Below are 20840 nucleotides of genomic sequence, written 5' to 3'. Positions count from 1 at the left end.
GATAGAGAGCTAGAAACATCGATGAGAGAGAAACATCGATCAGCTGCCTCCTGCACACCTCCCACTGGGGATGTGCCCGCAACCAAGGTACATGCCCCTGACCGGAAATGAACCCGGGACCCCTCAGTCCGCAGGCCGAAGCTCTTTCCACTGAGCCAAACCGGTTTCGGCAAAAAATATATATTTTTAAAAAAAGTATGAATGTCTGTTTTGTGACATTAACTTTGTATAATGGACTCAGTGGAGGCAGGTTAGAGACTTGAGCAATCTCCCCCAGCTACATATGGCCTGAAGGAGAGACATGCTTAATGTCCTGAATGAAGAAACAATGCCTGCCATTCAGAAAGAGCAGGTCCTGAAGAAAGATATGCAAAACCAGCCACGCAGGTGCAGGAGAAACAAACTTGCCCCTGACGTCACCTCCCCTGAAGGCGCTGCACGGCCCTGAGTATACCTGGTGTGTTCTTGGGCTATTTATTTGACCCTAAATCCAGTCCTGGAGTCAGCTCTGAGGAAATGCAGAATTCCGGACCTGGAGCGTAGAAACTACATTACCCAGAAGGCTATGTATGGACTGACACCAGGCTGAACCAATGGAGGCTGAGAAAAGGCAGTTTCTGTGGGAGGGACTAGTCCTTGCGGGGTTTTGTCTTCTCTCCCATCCGCCTCAGGCGGTCAGGAGTTCCTGGTCGCAGAGTCCGGTGGGGAAGGCGGGAGAGTGGTGTTCCCCTCCTCACAGCCCTTGGTGGGAGCCTGCAGGGTGCTCACAGCTCACCCTTGGGATTGAAGCTCCCAGTCGCTACGTGGACCCACGCCAGGCCTCGGACAGGGACCGCCATTCCCTGGGCCGCTGCTCCCGTCCCGCTCGGCCCACAGAGTGCCATGGCGGTGCCCGCGCTGAGGAGCTTCGCTGAGGTGAGTTCCTGTCCCCCGGGCCCTCACCGCCTCCTCACACCGAACACCACAGCCCGGGTGCGGGCGCCTGTCACGTCCTGCAGCTCAGTCCGCATGGAGGACCGTGAGGAAGGCGGAGGGGAGAGAGGACTGTTGTGGCTTCTGAGGACACAGCCAGTGCAGGGCAGAGAGGACAGGGGTGACTTGCATCTGAGGTTCCCCTGAGGATGTGGGCTGTGAGGATTGGCGGACAGATCAGAGGCTGCAGGGAGGACGTCACAGACTCATTGGGGCTTTCCCGGCTGTGGGGTCCATCAGAGGCCTGGGGTGGTCCTGGACCCGGCTGGAAGACAAGCTCTCTACATGCCATGTGCCAAGTTCATGGGGGAGTCCAGCGAGACCCAGTGGCATTGGAGCAGGAAGGGGGCAGAGCTGAGGGAGTGAACCTGGGTCTGAAGATGGGAAGAGGTTAAAGATTACCCAGTGGTGTGCACATCTGGAGGAAGTGTGAGCTGATGGTCCCCGGGACCTGGTGTGGGGACTTAAAGGTGAAGCATAAACCCAGGCTTGGCTTTGTCTTGGAGGCATGATCTAGGAGACAGCGGTGGTATTGCTTGGCAGGAAGGCTGGGGCCCTGCAGGCATCGCCCAGACCTTCAATGGCATTGCTCTCTCCCCTCCCCTCCCCCAATCCTTCCCTCCCAACCCAGCTGCTCTGCTGAGGGCAATCCCGTGAGTAATGGGACTGTGATGAGAGAGCAGCCTGCACTGGCATTAGGGCCTGGTGTCCACACTAACCGGGTGCCCTGGAGGAGGTTGAGGGGGGGAAGATGTGTAAGGAGTAGGAGTGTGGGTTCTCAGGGAGACAGCTCTGGTGTCAATTGTCTCCATTCTGACAGGTTGGCGTGACCTTTGAGGACATTGCCCTGTACTTCTCCAGGGAGGAATGGAGCCTCCTTGATGAGGGTCAGAGACAGCTGTACCTGAATGTGATGCTGGAGAACTTTGAACTTGTATCCTCGCTGGGTAAGACCCTCCTCTCACCAGTGACCGGGACTTGGCTTTGGGATTTCCCAGGCCCCATCTCCCAGGGTGTGCTGTGTCCTCCCATGTAGACTGTGGTTCTGCTTGATTTTCCAGTTTCCTGGGTAGTTGCTGTCCTGGGGAGGGTTGGTCTGATTCCACTGCCCCTTCTATTCCTGAAGTCCCAATTCTCCCCTCTGTACTGAGTTCACAGGGAAGGACTTGTGGTACATAGTGGTGCAGGAAGCCTAAGGGATTCCACGTTGATCAGGGAGGAAAGCATTTTCTATATTCCTATTGGTCATGTGTATATCTTTTTTGAAGAATTGTCTCTACATCCTTATCCTGTTTATTACCTGTGTTTTTTGGTTAATGATTTTCTAGATTAACTTGTATATTTTATATATTAACTAGAGGCCAGGTGCATGAAATTCGTGTACTGGGGGTGTGGGTGTGGGTGGGCGTGTCCCTCAGCCCAGCCTGCACCCTCTCCAATTTGGGAGCCCTCAGGGGATGTTCCACTGCTGGTTTAGGCCCGATCCCTGTGGACATTCGAACATCCCTATCAACTTCCAGGACTGCTGACTCTCAATCACTCGCATGCCTGCCTGCCTTATTGCCCCTGACCACTTCTGCCTGCAGCCTGATCACCACCTAACCACTCCCCTGTCAGCGTGATCGATGCCTGACTGCTCCCCTGCGGGCCTGCTCACCCCAAGTGCCCTCCCCTGCCCACCCGATCACCCCCAACTTCCCTCCCCTGCCGGCCATCTTGTGACAACATGGTGGCAGCCATCTTTTGATCACATGGGGGTAGCCATCTTGTGACCACATGGGGGAGGCCATCTTTTGGGGGCGTGAAGGTCAAATTGCATATTACCTCTTTCTTATATAGGATTGCTTATTACATACACAACACCTATATTTGCGTGTGCTTAATTGTGCTTCTCAGATACTGGTGTCCCAGGCCCACTTTTCTACGAAGTCCATGTTTTTGTCAACAAGTGCATTCAGCAGGTCTAGTGCCACCATTTCTCTAGCAAGCTCAGATGCTTGTTACTAGTGCTTAGCAATTAAGTATTTTTAATGAAGTTACACACTGAGTGGCCAGATTATTATGCGTTCAGAGATCTTAATAATCTGGCCACTCAATGTGCATATAGAGTTTCCTTTTGAGACAGTCATTGCATTATTTGCCTGCAGTATAGTATTTACATACCTTTACTATTCCCTGGGAACTCCATTTGTGTGAATTTCTGTCTATATCGCAATATTCTCTTTATCGTGCTGATTAGAGTCAAATTCACAATCTCTCCAATCGATTCCCTCATATGATTTGGGAATATTTCCTTCCATTCTCTAGATTTCCTTTCATTTCATTTTGTTTATTGCTGTTGTGCTGTGAAGAAGCTTTTTTTCTTTATTTGCTCTAATGAGGACTGTTTGTGTTTTCTCTTTTGTCTGGTGGTTGGTGTCACATTCAGAACATCCTGTCCAAAACAAATCTCCAAAGCTTTTTCTCTAGGTTGTCCTGAGGAGTTTTAAGTTTTAGCGCTGACATTCAATTCTGTCATGCAGGTTGAGTTAAATTTTATCAGCAGTGTCCAGTATTGTTGTTTTTACATGTGAGTATTGATTTTTAGCAGCACCAATCATTGAAGAAACGTTCTTTCCTTTTTTCTGTGTCTTACAGCTTTGTCAAAGATTATTTTAAGTATGTGCCTGGGTTTAATTCTGTTCTGTTCTGTTGATGTATGTGTCTGCGTTTCTCCAGCAACACACGGTTTGCTTGCTTTCTCTTGGTAATAAATTGAAGTCAGAAAGTGTGATGCCATCAGCTTTGTTCTGGCTCAAGTTTGTTTTTGCTATTCGAGTTTGTTAATTCCATACATTTCAAGATTCTCTTTTCATTTCTTGTAAAATACCATAAAGATTATCCTCAGGATTGCATTTAAAATCTGTAGATTGTGTTGTGTGCTATGGCTATCTTCACTATATTTCCTTTTTAAAAATTATTTATTGTTTAAAGTATTATATATTGTATTATATATGTCTCCTCTTTCCCCCATTGACCACAAAAGAGTGAGATCATTTGATATTTATCTTTTTCCAACGGGCTTATTTTGCTGATCATAATGCTCTCCAGGTCCATCCATGCTGTTGCAAATAGTAAGCGTCCCTTCTTTTTTTCAGTAGCATATTATTCCATTGTGTAGATGTACCACAGTTTTTTAATCCACTAAACTGCTGATGGGCACTTAGGCTTTTTCCAAAGCTTAGCTATTGTAAATTGTGCTGCTATGAACATAGGGGTGCATATGTCCTTTCTGATTGGTGTTTCTGATTTCTTGAGATATATTCCTAGAAGTGGGGTTACTGGCTTATATGGGAGTTCCATATATAATTTTTTTGAAAACTCTATACTATTTTCCACAGTGTCTGCACCATTCTGCATTCCCACCAGCTTTGCACAAGGGTTCCTTTTTCTCCACATCCTCGCCAGTACTTATCCTTTATCGAATAGTTGATGATAGCCATCCTGACAGGTGTGAGATGGTATCTCATTGTTTTGGTTTCCATCTCTCAGATGATTAGTGACTTTGAGCATATTTTCATAGTCTCTGGGTCTTCTGTATGTCCCCTTTTGAAACTGTCTTTTTAGGTCCTTTTGTCTGTTTATTGATTGGATTGTTTATCTTCCTTTTGTTAAGATGTATGCGTTCCCTGTAAATTTTAGAGAGTAAACCGTTATCGGAGATTACATTGGCAAATATGTTCTCCCATTCAGTGGGCTTTCTTTTTGTTTTGTTGATAGTTTCATTTGCTGTGCAGAAGCTTTTTATTTTGATGTAGTCCCATTTGTTTATGTTTTCCTTAGTTTCCATTGCCCTCGGAGCTATATCGGTAAAGATATTGCTAGGACATATGTCTGATATTTTTCTGCCTGTGGATTCTTCTAAAATTTTTATTGTTTTACAAACTCTTACGTTTAAGTCCTTTAAACATTTTGAGTTTATTTTTCTATAAGTTGTAATTTGGTGGTCTAGTTTCATTTTATGCATGTATCTGTCCAATTTTCCCAGCACTATTTATTGAAGAGACTATCTTGACTCCATTGTATGCTGTTGTCTCCACTGTCCAATATTGAGCATAATGGCTTGGATCAATTTCTGGGTTTTCTCTTCTGTTGCATTGTTCTGTATGTCTGTTGTTGTGCCAGCACCAGATATTTTTGTAATATAGCTTGGTATCTGGTATTTTGATATCTCCAACTTTGTTCTTCTTTCTCAAGATTGCTGCGGCTATTCGTTTTTTGTTTTTATTCCACATGAATTTTTGGAGAATTTATTATAGGTCTGTGAAATATGCCGTTGGTATCTTAATGGGGATTGCATTGAATCTATAGCTTGCTTTAGGCAGTATGGACAGTTTACTTATGTTGATTCTACCAATCCATGAACACGGTATATTCTTAGAGTTGTTTATAGGTTCTTCTAACTCTTTTTTCAACTTCCTGTAGTTTTCCGAGTACAGGTCTTTGACCTCCTTAGTTAAGTTTACTCGTAGGTATCCTAATATTTTTGCTGCAATGGGACATAGGATTGTTTGTTTCTCTTTCTGTGAGTTCATTATTGGGGTATAAAAAAGCCATAGAACCCTAACCGGTTTGTCTCAGTGGATAGAACATCGGCCTACGGACTGAAGGGTCCCAGGTTGAATTCTGGTCAAGGGCATGTACCTTGGTTGCAGGCACATCCCCAGTATGTGCAGGAGGAAGGTGATCGATGTTTCTCTCTCATCGATGTTTCTAACTCTGTATCCCTCTCCCTTCCTCTCTGTAAAAAAATTAATAAAATATATTTTTTAAAAAAGCCATAGAATTTGGGTGTTACTATTGTATCCTGCTACATTGCTGAATGCATTTAATATATTTAGTACTCTTTTGATGGAGTCTTTAAGATTTTCTAGGTACAATATCATATCATCTGTGAATAATGACAGTTTTGCTTCTTTTCCAATTTGGATGCCTTTCATTTCTTCTTCTTATCTGATCGCTATGGCTGGCTCTTACAGTTTTATATCAAACAGGAGAGGTGAAGGTGGGCATCCCTGTCTTGTTCCTGTTCTTAGGGAAAATGGTTGTAGTTTTTGCCCAATGAGTATGATGTTGGCTGTAGGTTTGTCATATAGGGCTGCTTTTTTTTTTTTTTTTTTTAATATATCTTTGATTTCAGAGAGGAAGGGAGAGGGAAAGAGAAATAGAAAGATCAATGATGAGAGAGAATTATTGATTGGCTGCCTCCTGCATGTCCCCCAATGGGGATCAAGCTTGCAACCCAGGCATGTGCCCTTGACCGGAATCGAACCTGGAATCCCTCAATCTGCAGGCCGATGCTCTATCCACTGAGCCAAAGAAGCTAGGGCAGGGCTTTTTTTATTTTGAGGTATGATCTCTGTACTCTCACTTTGCTGACAGTTTTTATCAAGAAAGGGTGTTGGATTTTGTCAAATGCTTTTTCTGCATCAATTGATATGATGATGTGATTTTTTTCTTTCAGTTTGTTTATGTGATGTATCATGTTTATTGATTTGTGGATACTATGCCATCCTTTTATCCGTGGAATAAATCCTAATTGATCATGCGGTATGACCTTTCTAACGTAATGCTGGATCCGATTTGCTAGAATTTTGTTGAGGCTTTTGGCATCTATGGGAATCACTGCCACTCAGGACTTGCTTCAGTGGGGCTTTGTTGCTCAGTGAGTCTGCCCCTTGAGTGTGTTGCTTATGGATGTGAAGAGTTGTAAGCTGGTATGGTATGACACTGACCACTGGGTACACTGGCTCTTGTGTCTCCAGGGAGGTGTAAGGTCAGCCTCCTCTTGGAGCCACCCAGCAGGATGTACAGAGAGATCTGCAGATTCTCCTCTCTGTATCGAGTTTGGTAGTGCCATGATGAGGCCCAGCTGTGAAGCAAGTAAGGCTAATGCTGGAGCCGGTTCTTGGGCCTTTTAATGATAGGTTTTGGGCTCCCTGACCCAACTGCAACTTGCATGACAGATTTTAACCTGAGCATAGATAGGCCATCCTATCTAATAAAAGAGTAATATGCAAATTGGCCATCACTCCAACACACAAGATGGCTGCCCCCATGTGGTCAAAGATGGCAGCCGAAACCGGTTTGGCTTAGTGGATAGAGTGTCGGCCTGCGGACTGGAAAGTCCTGGGTTCGATTCTGGTCAAGGGCATGTGCCTTGGTTGGGGGCACATCCCCAGTGGGAGGTGTTCAGGAGGCAGCTGATCGATTTTTCTCTCTCATCGATGTTTCTAGCTCTCTGTTCCTCTCCCTTCCTCTCTGTAAAATATCAATAAAATATATTTAAAAAAAAAAAAAATGATGGCCGCCCCCATGTGGACACAAGATGGCCGCCACAAAATGCCAGCAGGGGAAGGAAGTTGGGAGGGTCCAGGCCTGCAAGGGAGGGCAGTTGTGGGGAACCACGCCTGCAAGGGAGGGCTGTTGTGGGCGATAAAGCCAGGAGGGAGAGCAGTTGGGGGGGACCAGGCCTGCAGGGTAGGGCAGTTTGGGGTGATCAAGCCTTCAGGGAAGGGCAGTTAGGGGTGACCAGGCCAGCAGAGGAGGGCAGTTGGGGGCGACCATGCCTGTAGGGAAGGGCAGTTGAGGGAGACCACGGCCTGCAGGGAAGAGCAGTTGGGGCAGACCAGGCCTGCAAGGGAGGGCAGTTAGGGGTGACCATGCCTGCAGGGGAAGGCAAATAGGGGTTATCAGGCTTTCAGGGGAGGTCAGTTAGGGGTGACCACACTGGCAGGGGAGGGCAGTTAGGGGCAATCAGGCTGGCAGGGGAGCAGTTAGGAATCTATCAGGCTGGCAGGGGAGTGGTTAGGGGTGATCAGGCTAGCAGGCAGAAGCGGTTAGGGGCAATCAGAAAGGCAGGCAGGCGAACAGTTGGGAGCCAGCAGTCCGGATTGTGAGAGGGATCCGAGATTGGAGAGGGTGCAGGCTGGCCTGAGGGAACCCTTCCCCCCCGTGCACGAATTTTGTGCACCGGGCCTCTAGTTCATATGTAAAAGCTGCTGCACCAAGCTTGGGTGGGGTTTTAAATTGGATGGGGTGAGGTTTCAGGGAATCACCAGGGCGGAGCAAACAGAAATGGTTGCCAGTGAGCCGTGCCACCCAGGAGGTCCCAGAATAGGTATAATGACCGCTGCAAGCACCTGTGTCTAGGATAAAACCGCCCTCGAGTTCCTGCCCTGATGCCAGTCAGTCCAGTTACTCCTCCTATGTGTCTTGACGCCCCTCCACCTGCCCCCTCTCAAGCCTCACCTGGCACTGGAGCTTAGAGGTAGCGGGAGTTTGTAAGTTCAGTTCATGGTGCTGGCATTGTAAGAGGAGGAGCCGGGACTCCTGTAGCCTCTGTGTCCCTGAGACCCAATCCGCCCTGGTTTTTACAGCCCTTAGTTCTTACTGCCTGTGGGGACTTCTTTTCCCAGCTCTGGGTCCCTGGGCTGGGTATCAGCTGTGGGTCTGGAACCCCTTCCTCCGCCAGGTGAACTCTTCAGAGACGACCTCCATCCCTATTTAAAAAGTGTCCCTCATGGGTACAGGACCTTTTGTGCCTCCTCACTTCCAGTCTCAGTGTGCTGTCTTCTTCTCTAGTTGTAAGACTTCCATTCAGCCAGCTTTCCAGCATTTCTGGCTGATGGTTGTTCTGTGTTTTGGTTGTAATTTTCATGTGGTTGTGGGAGGCAGCGAGTATAGGCCTTTGCCTACACCGCCATCTTGGATCTCTTTTCCAGTAACTTTTCTGAAATAAATTCTTTATTTTTTTATCTTCACCTGAATAGTGAGAATATTTTTCCCATTGATTTTTTTCTTAGAGACAGAGAGAGAGAGAGAAAGGGAGAGGGAGAGAGAGGAGAGGCAGAAGGGAGAGAGAAATATCAATGGATTGCCTCCCAGATATGCCCCCAGTTAGAGGGGGAATTGAACCTGAAACCAAGGTAAATGCCAGTTACTGCAAATCAAACCCATGACCTTCCAATGCTCTACCCTGCAGGCCTGAGTCCCCCTCAACTGCCCTTCTGTACAGGCCTGGTCACCCCCAACTGCCTTCCTCTTCTTGCCTGGTCACCCCTAACTGCCCTTCCCTGCAGGCCTGATCGCCCCCAACTGCCCTCCCTTGCAGGCGTGGTCCCCCACAACTGCCCTCCCTTGCGGGTGTGGTCCCCCACAACTGCCGTCCCTTGCAGGTGTGGTCCCCCACAACTGCCCTCCCTTGCAGGCCTGGACCCTCCCAACTTACCTCCTCTGCTGGCCATTTTGTGGCGGCCATCTTTGACCACATGGGGGCAGCCATCTTGTGTGTTGGAGTAATGGTCAATTTGCATATTACTCTTTTATTAGATAGGATTAGTTTCAGATAGAGAGGAAGAGAGATGAAGAGAGAGAGACAGACAAAGAGAGAGAGAGAGAGAGAAAGAGAGAGAGAGAGAGAGAAAGTGAAATATCAGTTTGCAGGGGAAATATCCATCGTCTGCCCTATGCACACAAGCTAACTGGAAATGGAACCCACATACTGATATGTGCCTTGACTGGGAATTGAATCCTCAACTGCTGGTATATAGGACGAAGCTCCAACCAACTGAGTCATACTGGTCAAGGCATTCTGTGGTTTTTAAACACAGTGATTTCCTGTATTTTATAAGAAGCCACTATGGTCTATTATATTCAGAAGCACAGTGGCTGCTGGTGGTAACTCTGACCCTTGTTTTTGACTGTAGTTATCTTCAAATATGTTTGTTCACCCAGTCTTCCCACTCATCCTTTCTGTACAGTTCTGATTTATTTGTGTTGTGTAATAGTGTTTGTCTTCATGGTACTCTTATTCCCATTTCCTATGGGGTTACTGTTCATGGATAGCTGTCTACTTACACTGGGATGGGGGAATATGCTCATTTCTTTGATCCTGCCATCTTGCTGATGTTACTCACATAGGTCTTTTGTCTGTGATCTCATTTGTCCTTTGTTGTTCTACCACAGTGTTGACCATCCATCTTTTCTGTTTTTCTTTGAAGATTTGCATCATTTATCCCATGCAATGGCTCTAATGCAGCCTTGGGCAAACTATGGCCCGCGGGCCGGATCCGGCTGTTCTATCCGGTTCTCTTGCTCTCCCCTCTGCTCCTTTACTTTGAATTTATATTAGTTCACACAAACACTCCATCCATGCTTTTGTACCGGCCCTCCGGTCCAGTTTAAGAATCCATTGTGGCCCTCGAGTCAAAAAGTTTGCCCAGCCGAAACCGGTTTGGCTCAGTGGATAGAGCGTCGGCCTGCGGACTCAAGGGTCCCGGGTTCGATTCCGGTCAAGGGCATGTACCTTGGTTGTGGGCACATCCCCAGTGGGGGGTGTGCAGGAGGCAACTGATCGATGTTTCTCTCTCATCGATGTTTCTGACTTTCTATCCCTCTCCCTTCCTCTCTGTAAAATATCAATAAAATATATTAAAAAAAAAAAAAAAGTTTGCCCACCCCTGCTCTAATGGAATTTAAGGGGAAGAATAATTTTTGTATTTCAGAAGAAACACGACTTCATGAATAACACAGTGGACCCACAGGCAGTCTTCCCTTGTTGAAGTGTCATTCATAGCTAGAAACCCAGTGTTTTGTTGCAATTGCCCATTCCTCACCCAATTATGCTAGTTTGTGCTTACTGTTCATACTTTGCCAACTTCTCAGATCTCATAATGATAATTTCTACTCAGATTCCCAGGCAACTGATAAACTTAACTGCTCTGGACTTTGCACTTCTAACTCTTTCACAGGTCTCTGTTTAATGCACTCCAACGTTCGTCCATGTCTGCAGCGCCTTGGAGTGCACTCGTATTATTATATTGATGTTGAACATCGTGTGCTCTAATATAATTAATTTTTATAACTTTGAGCAGCATTAAATTATTCTACACAGACTCACATGGCCTGCATGTAAGATTCTAAAGGAAGCCTTTTATACAGGAATAATGATTAGAGACTTCCTTTCCTCTTTGTATCCCACGCTGTGCTTCTGTCCCTCTCTTGGTGAGTTTTTCATTATCGACTGACTTTTGGGGCCACGTTACGTATAACAGCAATTTCTATAGAGTCTAACTCACTCATCTTGAAAATCTTTCTATGGAATCATGCCTAGTGACAACAGATAAACATTTGTGGTGAAGATATTCTTTTTTCATAAGGGCAACAGGCATTTCACCTTCATTTTCTTTTGTACAGGTTGCTGCTGTGGAGGAGAGAATGTAGAGGCACGCACTGAAGAGAACGTTTCTGTAAGAGTGTCACATGCAAGGAATCCCAAGATAGCCTTGTCTTCCCAGAAGAGCCACCCCTGTGAGAGTTGTGGGCTCGTCTTGGGAAACATTTTCCACTTGACTGAGCTACAGGGAACACAACACGGACAGATACTCTTGAGGTGTGGGGCATGTGCAAAACGGTTTTACTTCCGTGTAAAATTTCACCAGCAGCATGTGAGAGAGAAGACTTTCAATACAGGTGTGGACAGGATCTCACGTGCAGACAGCTGCAATTTCAATTTGTTGCAGAATCATTTCACATGTGGGGAGGTTGAGCCTGGTGTCCTTACCGGGTCAGGACATCTCCACCTAAAGGCTACCCAGACCAAGGACAGTCCAAATGCTATTTCAACGCCAGGGATGACATTTCAAAGGAGAAAAAATTATTACACCGGAAAAGAAAGTAAGAAAGACATTAATTGCAACCACACGTTTATTCAGGAAAAGGGTGTCCATGCTGGAAGTCAGTGTTTTGTGTTCTCTGAATGTGGAAAATATATCACCAAATTTTCTAGTTTTCATTATCGACATCGAGGTCACACTGGAGAAAGGACTTATGAGTGCAGTGACTATGGAAAAGCTTTTAGCAGTAGCAGTGCCCTCCTTTATGATCAGAGAGTTTGCACAGGAGAAAGGCATTTTGAGTCCAATGACTATGGGAAATCTTTTACCAGGAGCAGTAACCTTCATTGTCATGAGAGAGTTCATACTGGAGAAAAGCGTTATAAATGTAGTGAATGTGGGAAAGCTTACACCAGTAGCACTAATCTTTGTCGACATCAGAGAGTGCACACTGGAGAAAGGCCTTATCACTGCAGTGAATGTGGGAAGTCTTTTATCACTAGCAACGAACTTCATTGTCATAAGAGAGTTCACACCGGAGAAAGGCCCTATGAGTGCAGCGAATGTCGAAAATCATTTACAACTAAGTCTTACTTTCATTATCATCAGAGAGTTCATACAGGTGAAAAGCCTTATAAATGCAGTGACTGTGGGAAGTCTTTTACCTGGAGGACTGCCCTTAGTTGTCATCAGAGAATTCATACAGGAGAAAAGCCGTACAAATGCAGTGAATGTGGAAAGTCTTTTACAAGTAGCATTCATCTCCAATATCATCAGAGAGTTCACACAGGAGAAAAGCCTTATCAATGCAGTGAATGTGGGAAAACTTTTACCACTAACCACCACATTCGCAGTCATCAGAGAGTTCACACTGGAGAAAAGCCTTATAAATGCAGTGAGTGTGGGAAATCTTTTACCACTAACACCCACCTTCGTAGTCATCAGAGAGTTCATACAGGAGAAAAGCCTTATAAATGCAGTGAATGTGGGAAATCTTTTACAAGTAGCACTGGTCTTCAATATCATGAGAGAGTTCACACAGGAGAAAAGCCTTATCAATGCAGTGAATGTGGTAAATCTTTTACATTTAGTACTGGTCTCCAATATCATCAGAGAGTTCACACAGGAGAAAAGCCTTATCAGTGCAGTGAATGTGGGAAAACTTTTACATATACTAAGAGTCTCCAATATCATCAAAGAGTTCACACTGGAGAAAAGCCTTATAAATGCAGTGAATGTGGGAAATCTTTTACCAGTAGCAGTGACCTTCATTGTCATCAGAGAATTCACACTGGAGAAAAGCCTTATAAATGCAGTGAATGTGGGAAATCTTTTACCAGTAGCAGTGATCTTCATTGTCATCAGAGAATTCACACTGGAGAAAAGCCTTATAAATGCAGTGAATGTGGGAAATATTTTACCTGGAGCACTGGCCTTCTTCGTCATCAGAAAGTTCATACTGGAGAAAAGCCTTATAAATGCAGTGAATGTGGGAAATTTCTCAAAAGTAGAAATGGTCTGCAATATCATCAGAGAGTTCACAGAGGAGAAAAGCCTTATAAATGCAGTGAATGTGGGAAATCTTTTACAAGTAGCACTGGTCTCCAATATCATGAGAGAGTTCACACAGGAAAAAAGCCTTATAAATGCACTGAATGTGGTAAGTCTTTTACAAGGAGCACTGGTCTCCAATATCATCAGAGTTCACACAGGAGAAAAGCCTTTTCAATGCAGTGAATTTTGGGAAATCTTTTACCAGAAGCAGCGACCTTCATTGTCATCAGAGAATTCACACTGGAGAAAAGCCTTATAAATGCGGTGAATGTGGGAAATCTTTCAAAAGTAACACTGGTCTCCAATATCATTAGAGAGTTCACAGAGGAGAAAGCCATTATGAGTGTAATTAATGTGAGATATCTCTCAGGCAAATTTCTAAATATACTCTGCAGTTATGAGTCCAAATGTGAGAAATTTCTTAGATGTATAGGAAATGTAGTTTCTTAGTTAGGTCTTAGCAATCATGGAAAAAATTGTATGAAGTCCCTTTTGTCTGAATTGTATTTCATACATTTAATCACCCAGATTATGTACACTCCCCTTAGTGTTTTTCCTTTTGTGTTTGTTTTTACGTTGGAACCTTATGTATCTATGTTGCACTTTCCAATATACAAAGACGTGTTGCCGCATTTATAAGATCTATGTCACTGCATATTTCTATGGCTGAAGGTATTTTATCTAAGCCATGTTTAAAGCCCCTACAGATGGCATCAATCACCATCCTCACGTGCCCAGGGAAAGCTAACTCTGTAGTCTTATTTGTTGAAGAAAACTAAGATTACCTGAGCCCTTGGTTGGTAATTGTTTTCCCTCCCACCAGTTGGCACGTAGGACTGATTAGTGTTGGCCCAGAAAACGTAGTATTGCAGAGGGATTGCCATTCTCAAGACCACACTTTTCCTAGATGCCAGTGATGAATTTATTGAGTGCCTAAGTCATCAATGCAAGGACTGCCAGTCTCATGTCTCTCTTCTTTGTAAAATAATGAAGGCTTCTTCCTAAGGCTTCTTTAATCTTGGGTGTTCTATTTACTGTGTGGTTTAACTTATAAGGAGATCGGGGCTCTCCAAGCATGATGAGGTGAACAACTTTTGTGGGTTCTCAAACATTCTTTGCTTTTTAGGGAACAATATGGTGCAGAAATTAGCTCAGCAGTGTTTGCCAAATTCACATTGCTGCCCATATTTTCCTAGGAAATACTGTGGCCTTTGTAGTCCTCATGTGCAGATGGATGCTTTGGGACCCAGAGATCAATCCACAGAGTGGGTAGCTGTGACAACATCAAGTATGTTTTCCAGCAGTGTGAATTTTTTCTTGTTTTCAAGGGATGCCCATACACTTGAAGGTAATCTCTTGCCCAGGACTTCCAAAGGGCAATGTGCCCTAATGCCTACAATTCCATGAGCGATGGTCACTGGTGTGATAACCTTTGCTGTTAGGGGAAACCCTTTCACTGCAGAAACACTGACCTAATGAGTTTTGGAGGGAATTGCAGCCCATTTGATGGACTTTTCCTCATCTAAACGGGCATCCAGAAATGTTTCTGAGAAAAAGACTATGGAGCGTTGTGTACACAGATCTAAGGATCTCCAGGCATGTTTATCTTCTGTGGACACAGTCATTGTCGTTGAATATAATCAAGAGGTTGTGTGGCTTCCTGTATCCTCTCAGATGTTCACCTAAGAGCCATTGGTGAGCTGGCAGGAAAGGATGGATAAAGGCAAAGGTTGTCTGTAGTTTAGGGATGTGGCTTTTGTGATCCAGTCAGCATTCTTGTTGTTTTGGGTGAAAGTTCTTCATTGCTTGTTACATTTTCTGTCACTGAGGTGAAAGTGTCACCCAGAGAGCATAAGTAGGTCGATTGAAAATAGATTTGCCAAACTTATTTTTTCAGTATATTTGAACTTACACATTTTTAAATTTTGAACCAATGTTAAAAGCTATAAGTAAAATACATGTTTAGTATAGTATTTCGTAAATCTTCATGTAAACATGAAACTGAAAACATCATTATAGTGATAATGCTGACCATATCTGTCACTGTGTAGTTCCTTTATGACCTCATTTAATATGTCCCTGTTCTTCAGAGCTTTCCCAGTAATCATGGATTTACTTTCCACTTTAATAGAGAACTTTGCTTTTTCTAAGTATTTTCCTGCTTTATTTTATGTTTCATAAATACTTGGAGTTTCATTAAAGATATATTAGTAACTAATCTTTTTTCTGATAAACATTCTTACCTTTGAATATATCACCAATAGCTTATCCATTTTTATGAATATTTAGTTATTTCTAATAAAGTTGGATAAACATTTCTGTATGATTCTTTATATGGATATAAGTTTTATTTACCTTTGTCAAAAATTGAGTGCATAATCTGAGTCGTAGAGTATTTGAATGTTTATATTGACAAAGATTAGCATATTGTGGTCTAAACTGAATGTACCATCATGGATGTTGTGGTTCAGTTTTTTGGGTGTGATCCCATGTACAGAAGTGTTTCCCATCAAATTGCTAGGCGTGTTTCTGGGTTGTGGGCTAGCTTCTTGGAATGGGGTGTGCAGGAGCTGGCTGGTCTGTGTTGCACTCTTGCATTGTGTTTCTCCCTCACCCTTCTTCTCTCCAAAAATTAATAAAATTGCCTGTCTGGCATGGCTCAATCATTGAGCTTTGACGTATGAACCAGGTGGTCATGGGTGGATTCCAGGTCAGGATACATTCCTGAGTTGCTGCCTCAAACTGAGTGGGGGTTGTGCAAGAGGCAGCCTGTCAATGATTCTCTCTCACCATTGGTTTTTCATCTCTCCCTTCCTTTCGAAGTTAAAAAATGTATATTTTAAAAGTCAATAAACTATTCCTTTTAAATAAACTGATTGTACCTTTTGGCATTTTTCCACCAATGTATGAGGTATTCACATTTTCCACATCCTAGATCAGCGGTTGCCAACTGGTGATCAGTGAACCACTGGTGGTACTTGAGGTCCAAAAGGTTGGTGATCGCTGGTTTAAGGAAACCTTTGGAGCAGTGGTCGACAACCAGGGGTAGGTGAACCACTGGTGGTCTGTTAGGTTCGAAAGGTTAGCACCCACTCTCCTAGAGAATATTTTCTTTGGTCAGTAATTTTTTATTTTAAAAATTAGTGGCCTGGTGCACAAATTCATACACATTGAAAGGAAAATAATTAGAAGAAATATTTTAATATTGCTGTTTGCCCTTTCTCCATAATAGAAGTGTCAGAGATGAAAGAAAATTAGTAAAGTGTACATCAAAATAATATATAAACTGATTAATAAATAAACAATACAACATGATATAATAACAAAGACATGATATAAAAACAAAAGCATGATATTAAAAAAATATTGATAAAAAAACAATGACTGCCGAAACCGGTTTGGCTCAGTGGATAGAGCGTCGGCCTGTGGACGGAAGGGTCCCGGGTTCGATTCCGGTCAAGGGCATGTACCTTGGTTGCGGGCACATCCCCAGTAGGGGGTGTGCAGGAGGCAGCTGATCGATGTTTCTCTCTCATCGATGTTTCTAGCTCTCTATCCCTCTTCCTCCCTCTCTGTAAAATATCAATAAAATATATTTAAAAAAAAAAAAAAAACAATGACTGATAAATTGATTAAACTTATTCTAACACTGAGGCCAGTGTCAGATGGGGACAAATCAATTCTTGGAATCAGAACAACCTCTTCTCTGCAGATCCTGTTAATACTTCAGCTTTGATTATGTTAGGCTGCAATCTTCTGATAATAAATCTAGTACCATTACAAAAATCCCATTTATTATTAAGATTTCTCGTTAGCATGCCCTAACTGGTTTTGCTCAGTGGATAGAGCGTCGGCCTGTGGACTGGGGGGGTCCCGGGTTCGATTCCAGTCAAGGGCATGTACCTTGGTTGCGGGCACTTCCCTAGTGGGAGGTGTCCAGGAGGCAGCTGATCGATGTTTCTCTCCCATCGATGTTTCTGGCTCTCTATCCTTCTCTCTTCCTCTCTGTAAAAAATCAATAAAATATAAAATATATTTTAAAAAAAATTCTCGTTAGCATGATGATTGAACCTACTTTCAATTCTAATTTATGACACGGCATTGCCGAAGGAGTAATACTATTAAGAAATTCGATAGGAAATTTTTCCTCTTCGGCATCAACCATTGAACCTAATATTATTGTCGATTACACTGTGGTCTCTGAGTCTTAATACAATATACTTTCCCCAGCCCTTTTCACCATGTGGGAAAAGAATAGGATACATCATTGCATCTAATGTAGGAAACAGGATACTGATTTCATTTTAGTGTCATTCAGATTATTGGGATCTGGTTTACAATGGATGAGCAAGTCCCTTTCAAAAGGAGGTCCTTCATCTTCGTTTCTGAATATGATGGCAACTTTAGTTACCATCACATTCAGAATATGGGGATAATTATATCTACCCAGATCACTATTATGATTGAATTTAATCACCACTGTTACTTCCATGTGAGGCCACCACTTACTTTCAGCTTCAGAATGTCAACAAAAACAACCAAATTCACGATGGACAATGACAGATCCAAACACACACATGCGATTGGTGCCTGGGAGAGATTTATATGTACCGTGCATGCCCAAACCTTAGCTTTGTATAGATATAGTATAAAGTTGCTTAATTAGACTTGCTTTCTGATGTAGCTAAACTTTTTCCAGCCCAGTGAAACACCCCAACTTCTCTTTCAGGTAATTGTCACCAACACAGCAGTAAATATCAACACGAAGCACATTATTATTATTGTAGATCACACAGGGAGAACAAAGGGTAAAATATTTAACTGCAGCAGTGTTTGACTATATTCTGTGCAGTGGAAAAAAATCTGAAGTCATTTTCAAGGTCCACCAAATCTTCTTTTCAGTCAGGTCAAGTTTCTAAGCTTTCTAAATCTCCGTTTTCTGGGTAATGAAAAGAAAATAGGATTCCACTGAGTGTGCTATCTACCTACTCCAGGACTTCTGTGAGGATCAAATGAGATGAGGCACAGGAAAATGCTTCACAGTCATTGGGTTACAGTGTAAAGTGTTTCCGCCTGAGGCTAATAGTTGCTAGGGAGAGGAAGGCAGGTGTTACTACTGGACGTTATTACCCAGACAGTTGGACACTTAGCATATTGACATCTTATATAGATAGATATGTAAATAGACATTCCATAATTTTCTCATTCTACCTCAATGTTGTTTGATCATATTTTTTCCAGGAATTTATGGGGAGTTATTTCTCAGAAGTGCATTTGTTGAATTTGTATCTTTGTTAAACATCTGATCATATGTTTGGCCTAATGTGCTATGGGTTTTGGGCAATTTTATTTCTTTTTTAAATATGTACTAGAGGCCTGTTGCATGAAGATTCGTGCCATAGGCCATCCTTCCCCTGGCTGCCGGCACCAGTTTTCCTTCGGCCCCTTGGACCCAGGCCTTTGCTTCGTCCGCAGCGGAGAAGCCAATCCTCGATGCTTCTCCACTTTGGCCGCAGTGGAAAAGCCAAGCCTCTTCAGTCTTCAGTCTTCACTCCGTGCCTGTGTATGCAAATTAACCTTCCATCTTTGTTGAATTAATTTGCATACTCACTCCTGATTGGCTAATGGGTGTCACTAAGGTGCATATTTCTCCTTTATTAGTGTAGGTTCTAGAGGCCTGGTGTACAAAATCATGCATGGGTACGGTCTGGCTGTCCACCCCTGATTGGTGTCGGAGGTGCTAATCGGGGGCAGGCTGGCCAGGAGGAGGGGCCACGGGCAGTTGGCCAGCCAACCCCATCCCTGATTAGGGTGCGGGAGCTCTTCAGGGGGTTGCTGACCAGGGTTGTGGCTGGCTTGGGGTAGTTATTAGCCTCAAAGATCTTTGTAGGGTGTATACACGTTTGCTGTTGGCTTTCGGATGAGTTGAAGCTTCAAAGGCACTTTAGTGTTAGGGACACTTACTGCTTCCCTTTCTAAGCCTCTCCCGAGACAGGGAATGCGGTTTAGTTCCATAGTGACAAACTCTAAAGAGAGGCCGTGGTTTGATATGGCTGCCCTCTTCGGTAGTAGACAGTGGAGAGAGAACACAGGAAGATGGTGGTTGTACTGGGCACCTCTCCTGGACACCTGACTGAAGGTCTAGAGACCAGTGGTCGGCAAACTGCGGCTCGCGAGCCACATGCGGCTCTTTGGCCCCTTGAGTGTGTCTCTTCCACAAAATACCATGGCCTGGGCGAGTCTATTTTGAAGAAGTAGCGTTAGAAGAAGTTTAAGTTTAAAAAATTTGGCTCTACAAAGAAATTTCAATCATTGTGCTGTTGATATTTGGCTCTTTTGACTAATGAGTTTGCCGACCACTGGTCTAGACTGTGAGCAGTTTTCCTCTTGATCACTCGTCATTCAGGTTCTTGGTCTATGAAGGCTGGAGAGTGTTTACTTGGAGTTACTCAAGGTCATACTTTGGTGATCAGGGTGGGGGGTGCTGATCGGTGGTAGGGGCGCAGGGTGGAGAGCCTGAGTGCTTCATGGCCACCGGTCGTTCTGGTCATTCTGCTGTGTGGTCACTTGGCTTTTATACATAGAGATTTTTTCTTAATATTTCAAGAAAAACCATCTTACATATGTTACATGCAATAAACATTAATATCTCAAGAAAATTGATTTCAGCCCTGACCGGTTTGGCTCAGTGGCTAGAGAGTCGGCCTGTGGACTGAAAGGTCCCAGGTTCGATTACGGTCAAGGGTATGTACCTTGGTTGCGGGCACATCCCCAGTAGGAGGTGTGAGGGGGCAGCTGGTCGATGATTCTCTCCCATCGATGTTTCTAACTCTCTATTCCTCTCCCTTCCTCTCTGTAAAAAATCAATAAAATATATAAAAAAATAAATAAAATTGATTTCGAATATGATAATGTTACATGCAATAAACATCAATTATTTAAGGAAAATGATGTTACATATAGTAATATTATATCCAATAAACATTAATACTTCAAGAATAAAAGGATTGTAAGTATAATAATATTGCCCAAACTGTACTAACATAGTAGGATATCACTAAATTTGTTAGAAATATTAAAACTCTGCAAATACAGGATTACTTCTAGAATATTTTTTTCCCGTCTGGCTCTATTTTTCTTCATCAGTTTACGTTGTTCATTACATTCCACAAATGAGTGAGATCATATGACATTTACTTTCGCTTTTAGCATGATGCTCTCTCAGTCCATCCATGCTGCTGCAAATAGTAAAAGTTCCTTCTTTTTTATAGCAGTGTAGTATTCCATTGTGTAGATGTACCACAGTTTTTTAATCCATTCATATGCTGATGGGCACTTAGGCTGTTTCCAAATCTTAGCTATTGTAAATTGTGCTGCTATGAACAGAGGGGTGCATACATTCTATCTGATTGTTTCAGCTTTCTTCAGATATCTTCCTAGAAGTAGAATCAATGGGTCAAATGTCAGTTCCATATTAAATTTTGGGGGAGAATTCCAAACTGATTTCCATAATGGCTGTAGCAGTTTGCATTCAGACCAGCAGTGAACTGGGTTCCCTTTTTTCCACATCCTCCCCAGCACTTGTCCTTTGTTGATTTGTTGATGGGAGGAAACTTTCTACAGACTAGAGACCCCTTGGCGCAAAATATCCCGGAGGTG

The 20840-nt window shown here is 43.6% G+C and overlaps 1 protein-coding gene across 1 annotated transcript; it reads left to right on the top strand.

Moving 5' to 3' along the window:
• The first annotated feature begins 665 nt into the window (after positions 1 to 665).
• Positions 666 to 16046, top strand: LOC308235610 (uncharacterized protein). Its single transcript, XM_080644611.1, has 3 exons — positions 666 to 915; positions 1793 to 1919; positions 11209 to 16046. Exons 1-3 carry the CDS (start codon positions 883 to 885, stop codon positions 13362 to 13364), a joined length of 2316 nt encoding a protein of 771 aa, XP_080500737.1. The 5' UTR covers positions 666 to 882; the 3' UTR covers positions 13365 to 16046.
• Positions 16047 to 20840: the final 4794 nt, after the last annotated feature.

The sequence above is a fragment of the Plecotus auritus genome (genome assembly GCF_963455305.1).
Source record: "Plecotus auritus genome assembly, chromosome: 10".
NCBI lineage: Eukaryota > Metazoa > Chordata > Mammalia > Chiroptera > Vespertilionidae > Plecotus > Plecotus auritus.
The sequence above is the reverse complement of the archived record's forward strand: the minus strand, read 5'-3'. Positions and strand labels throughout refer to the sequence as shown.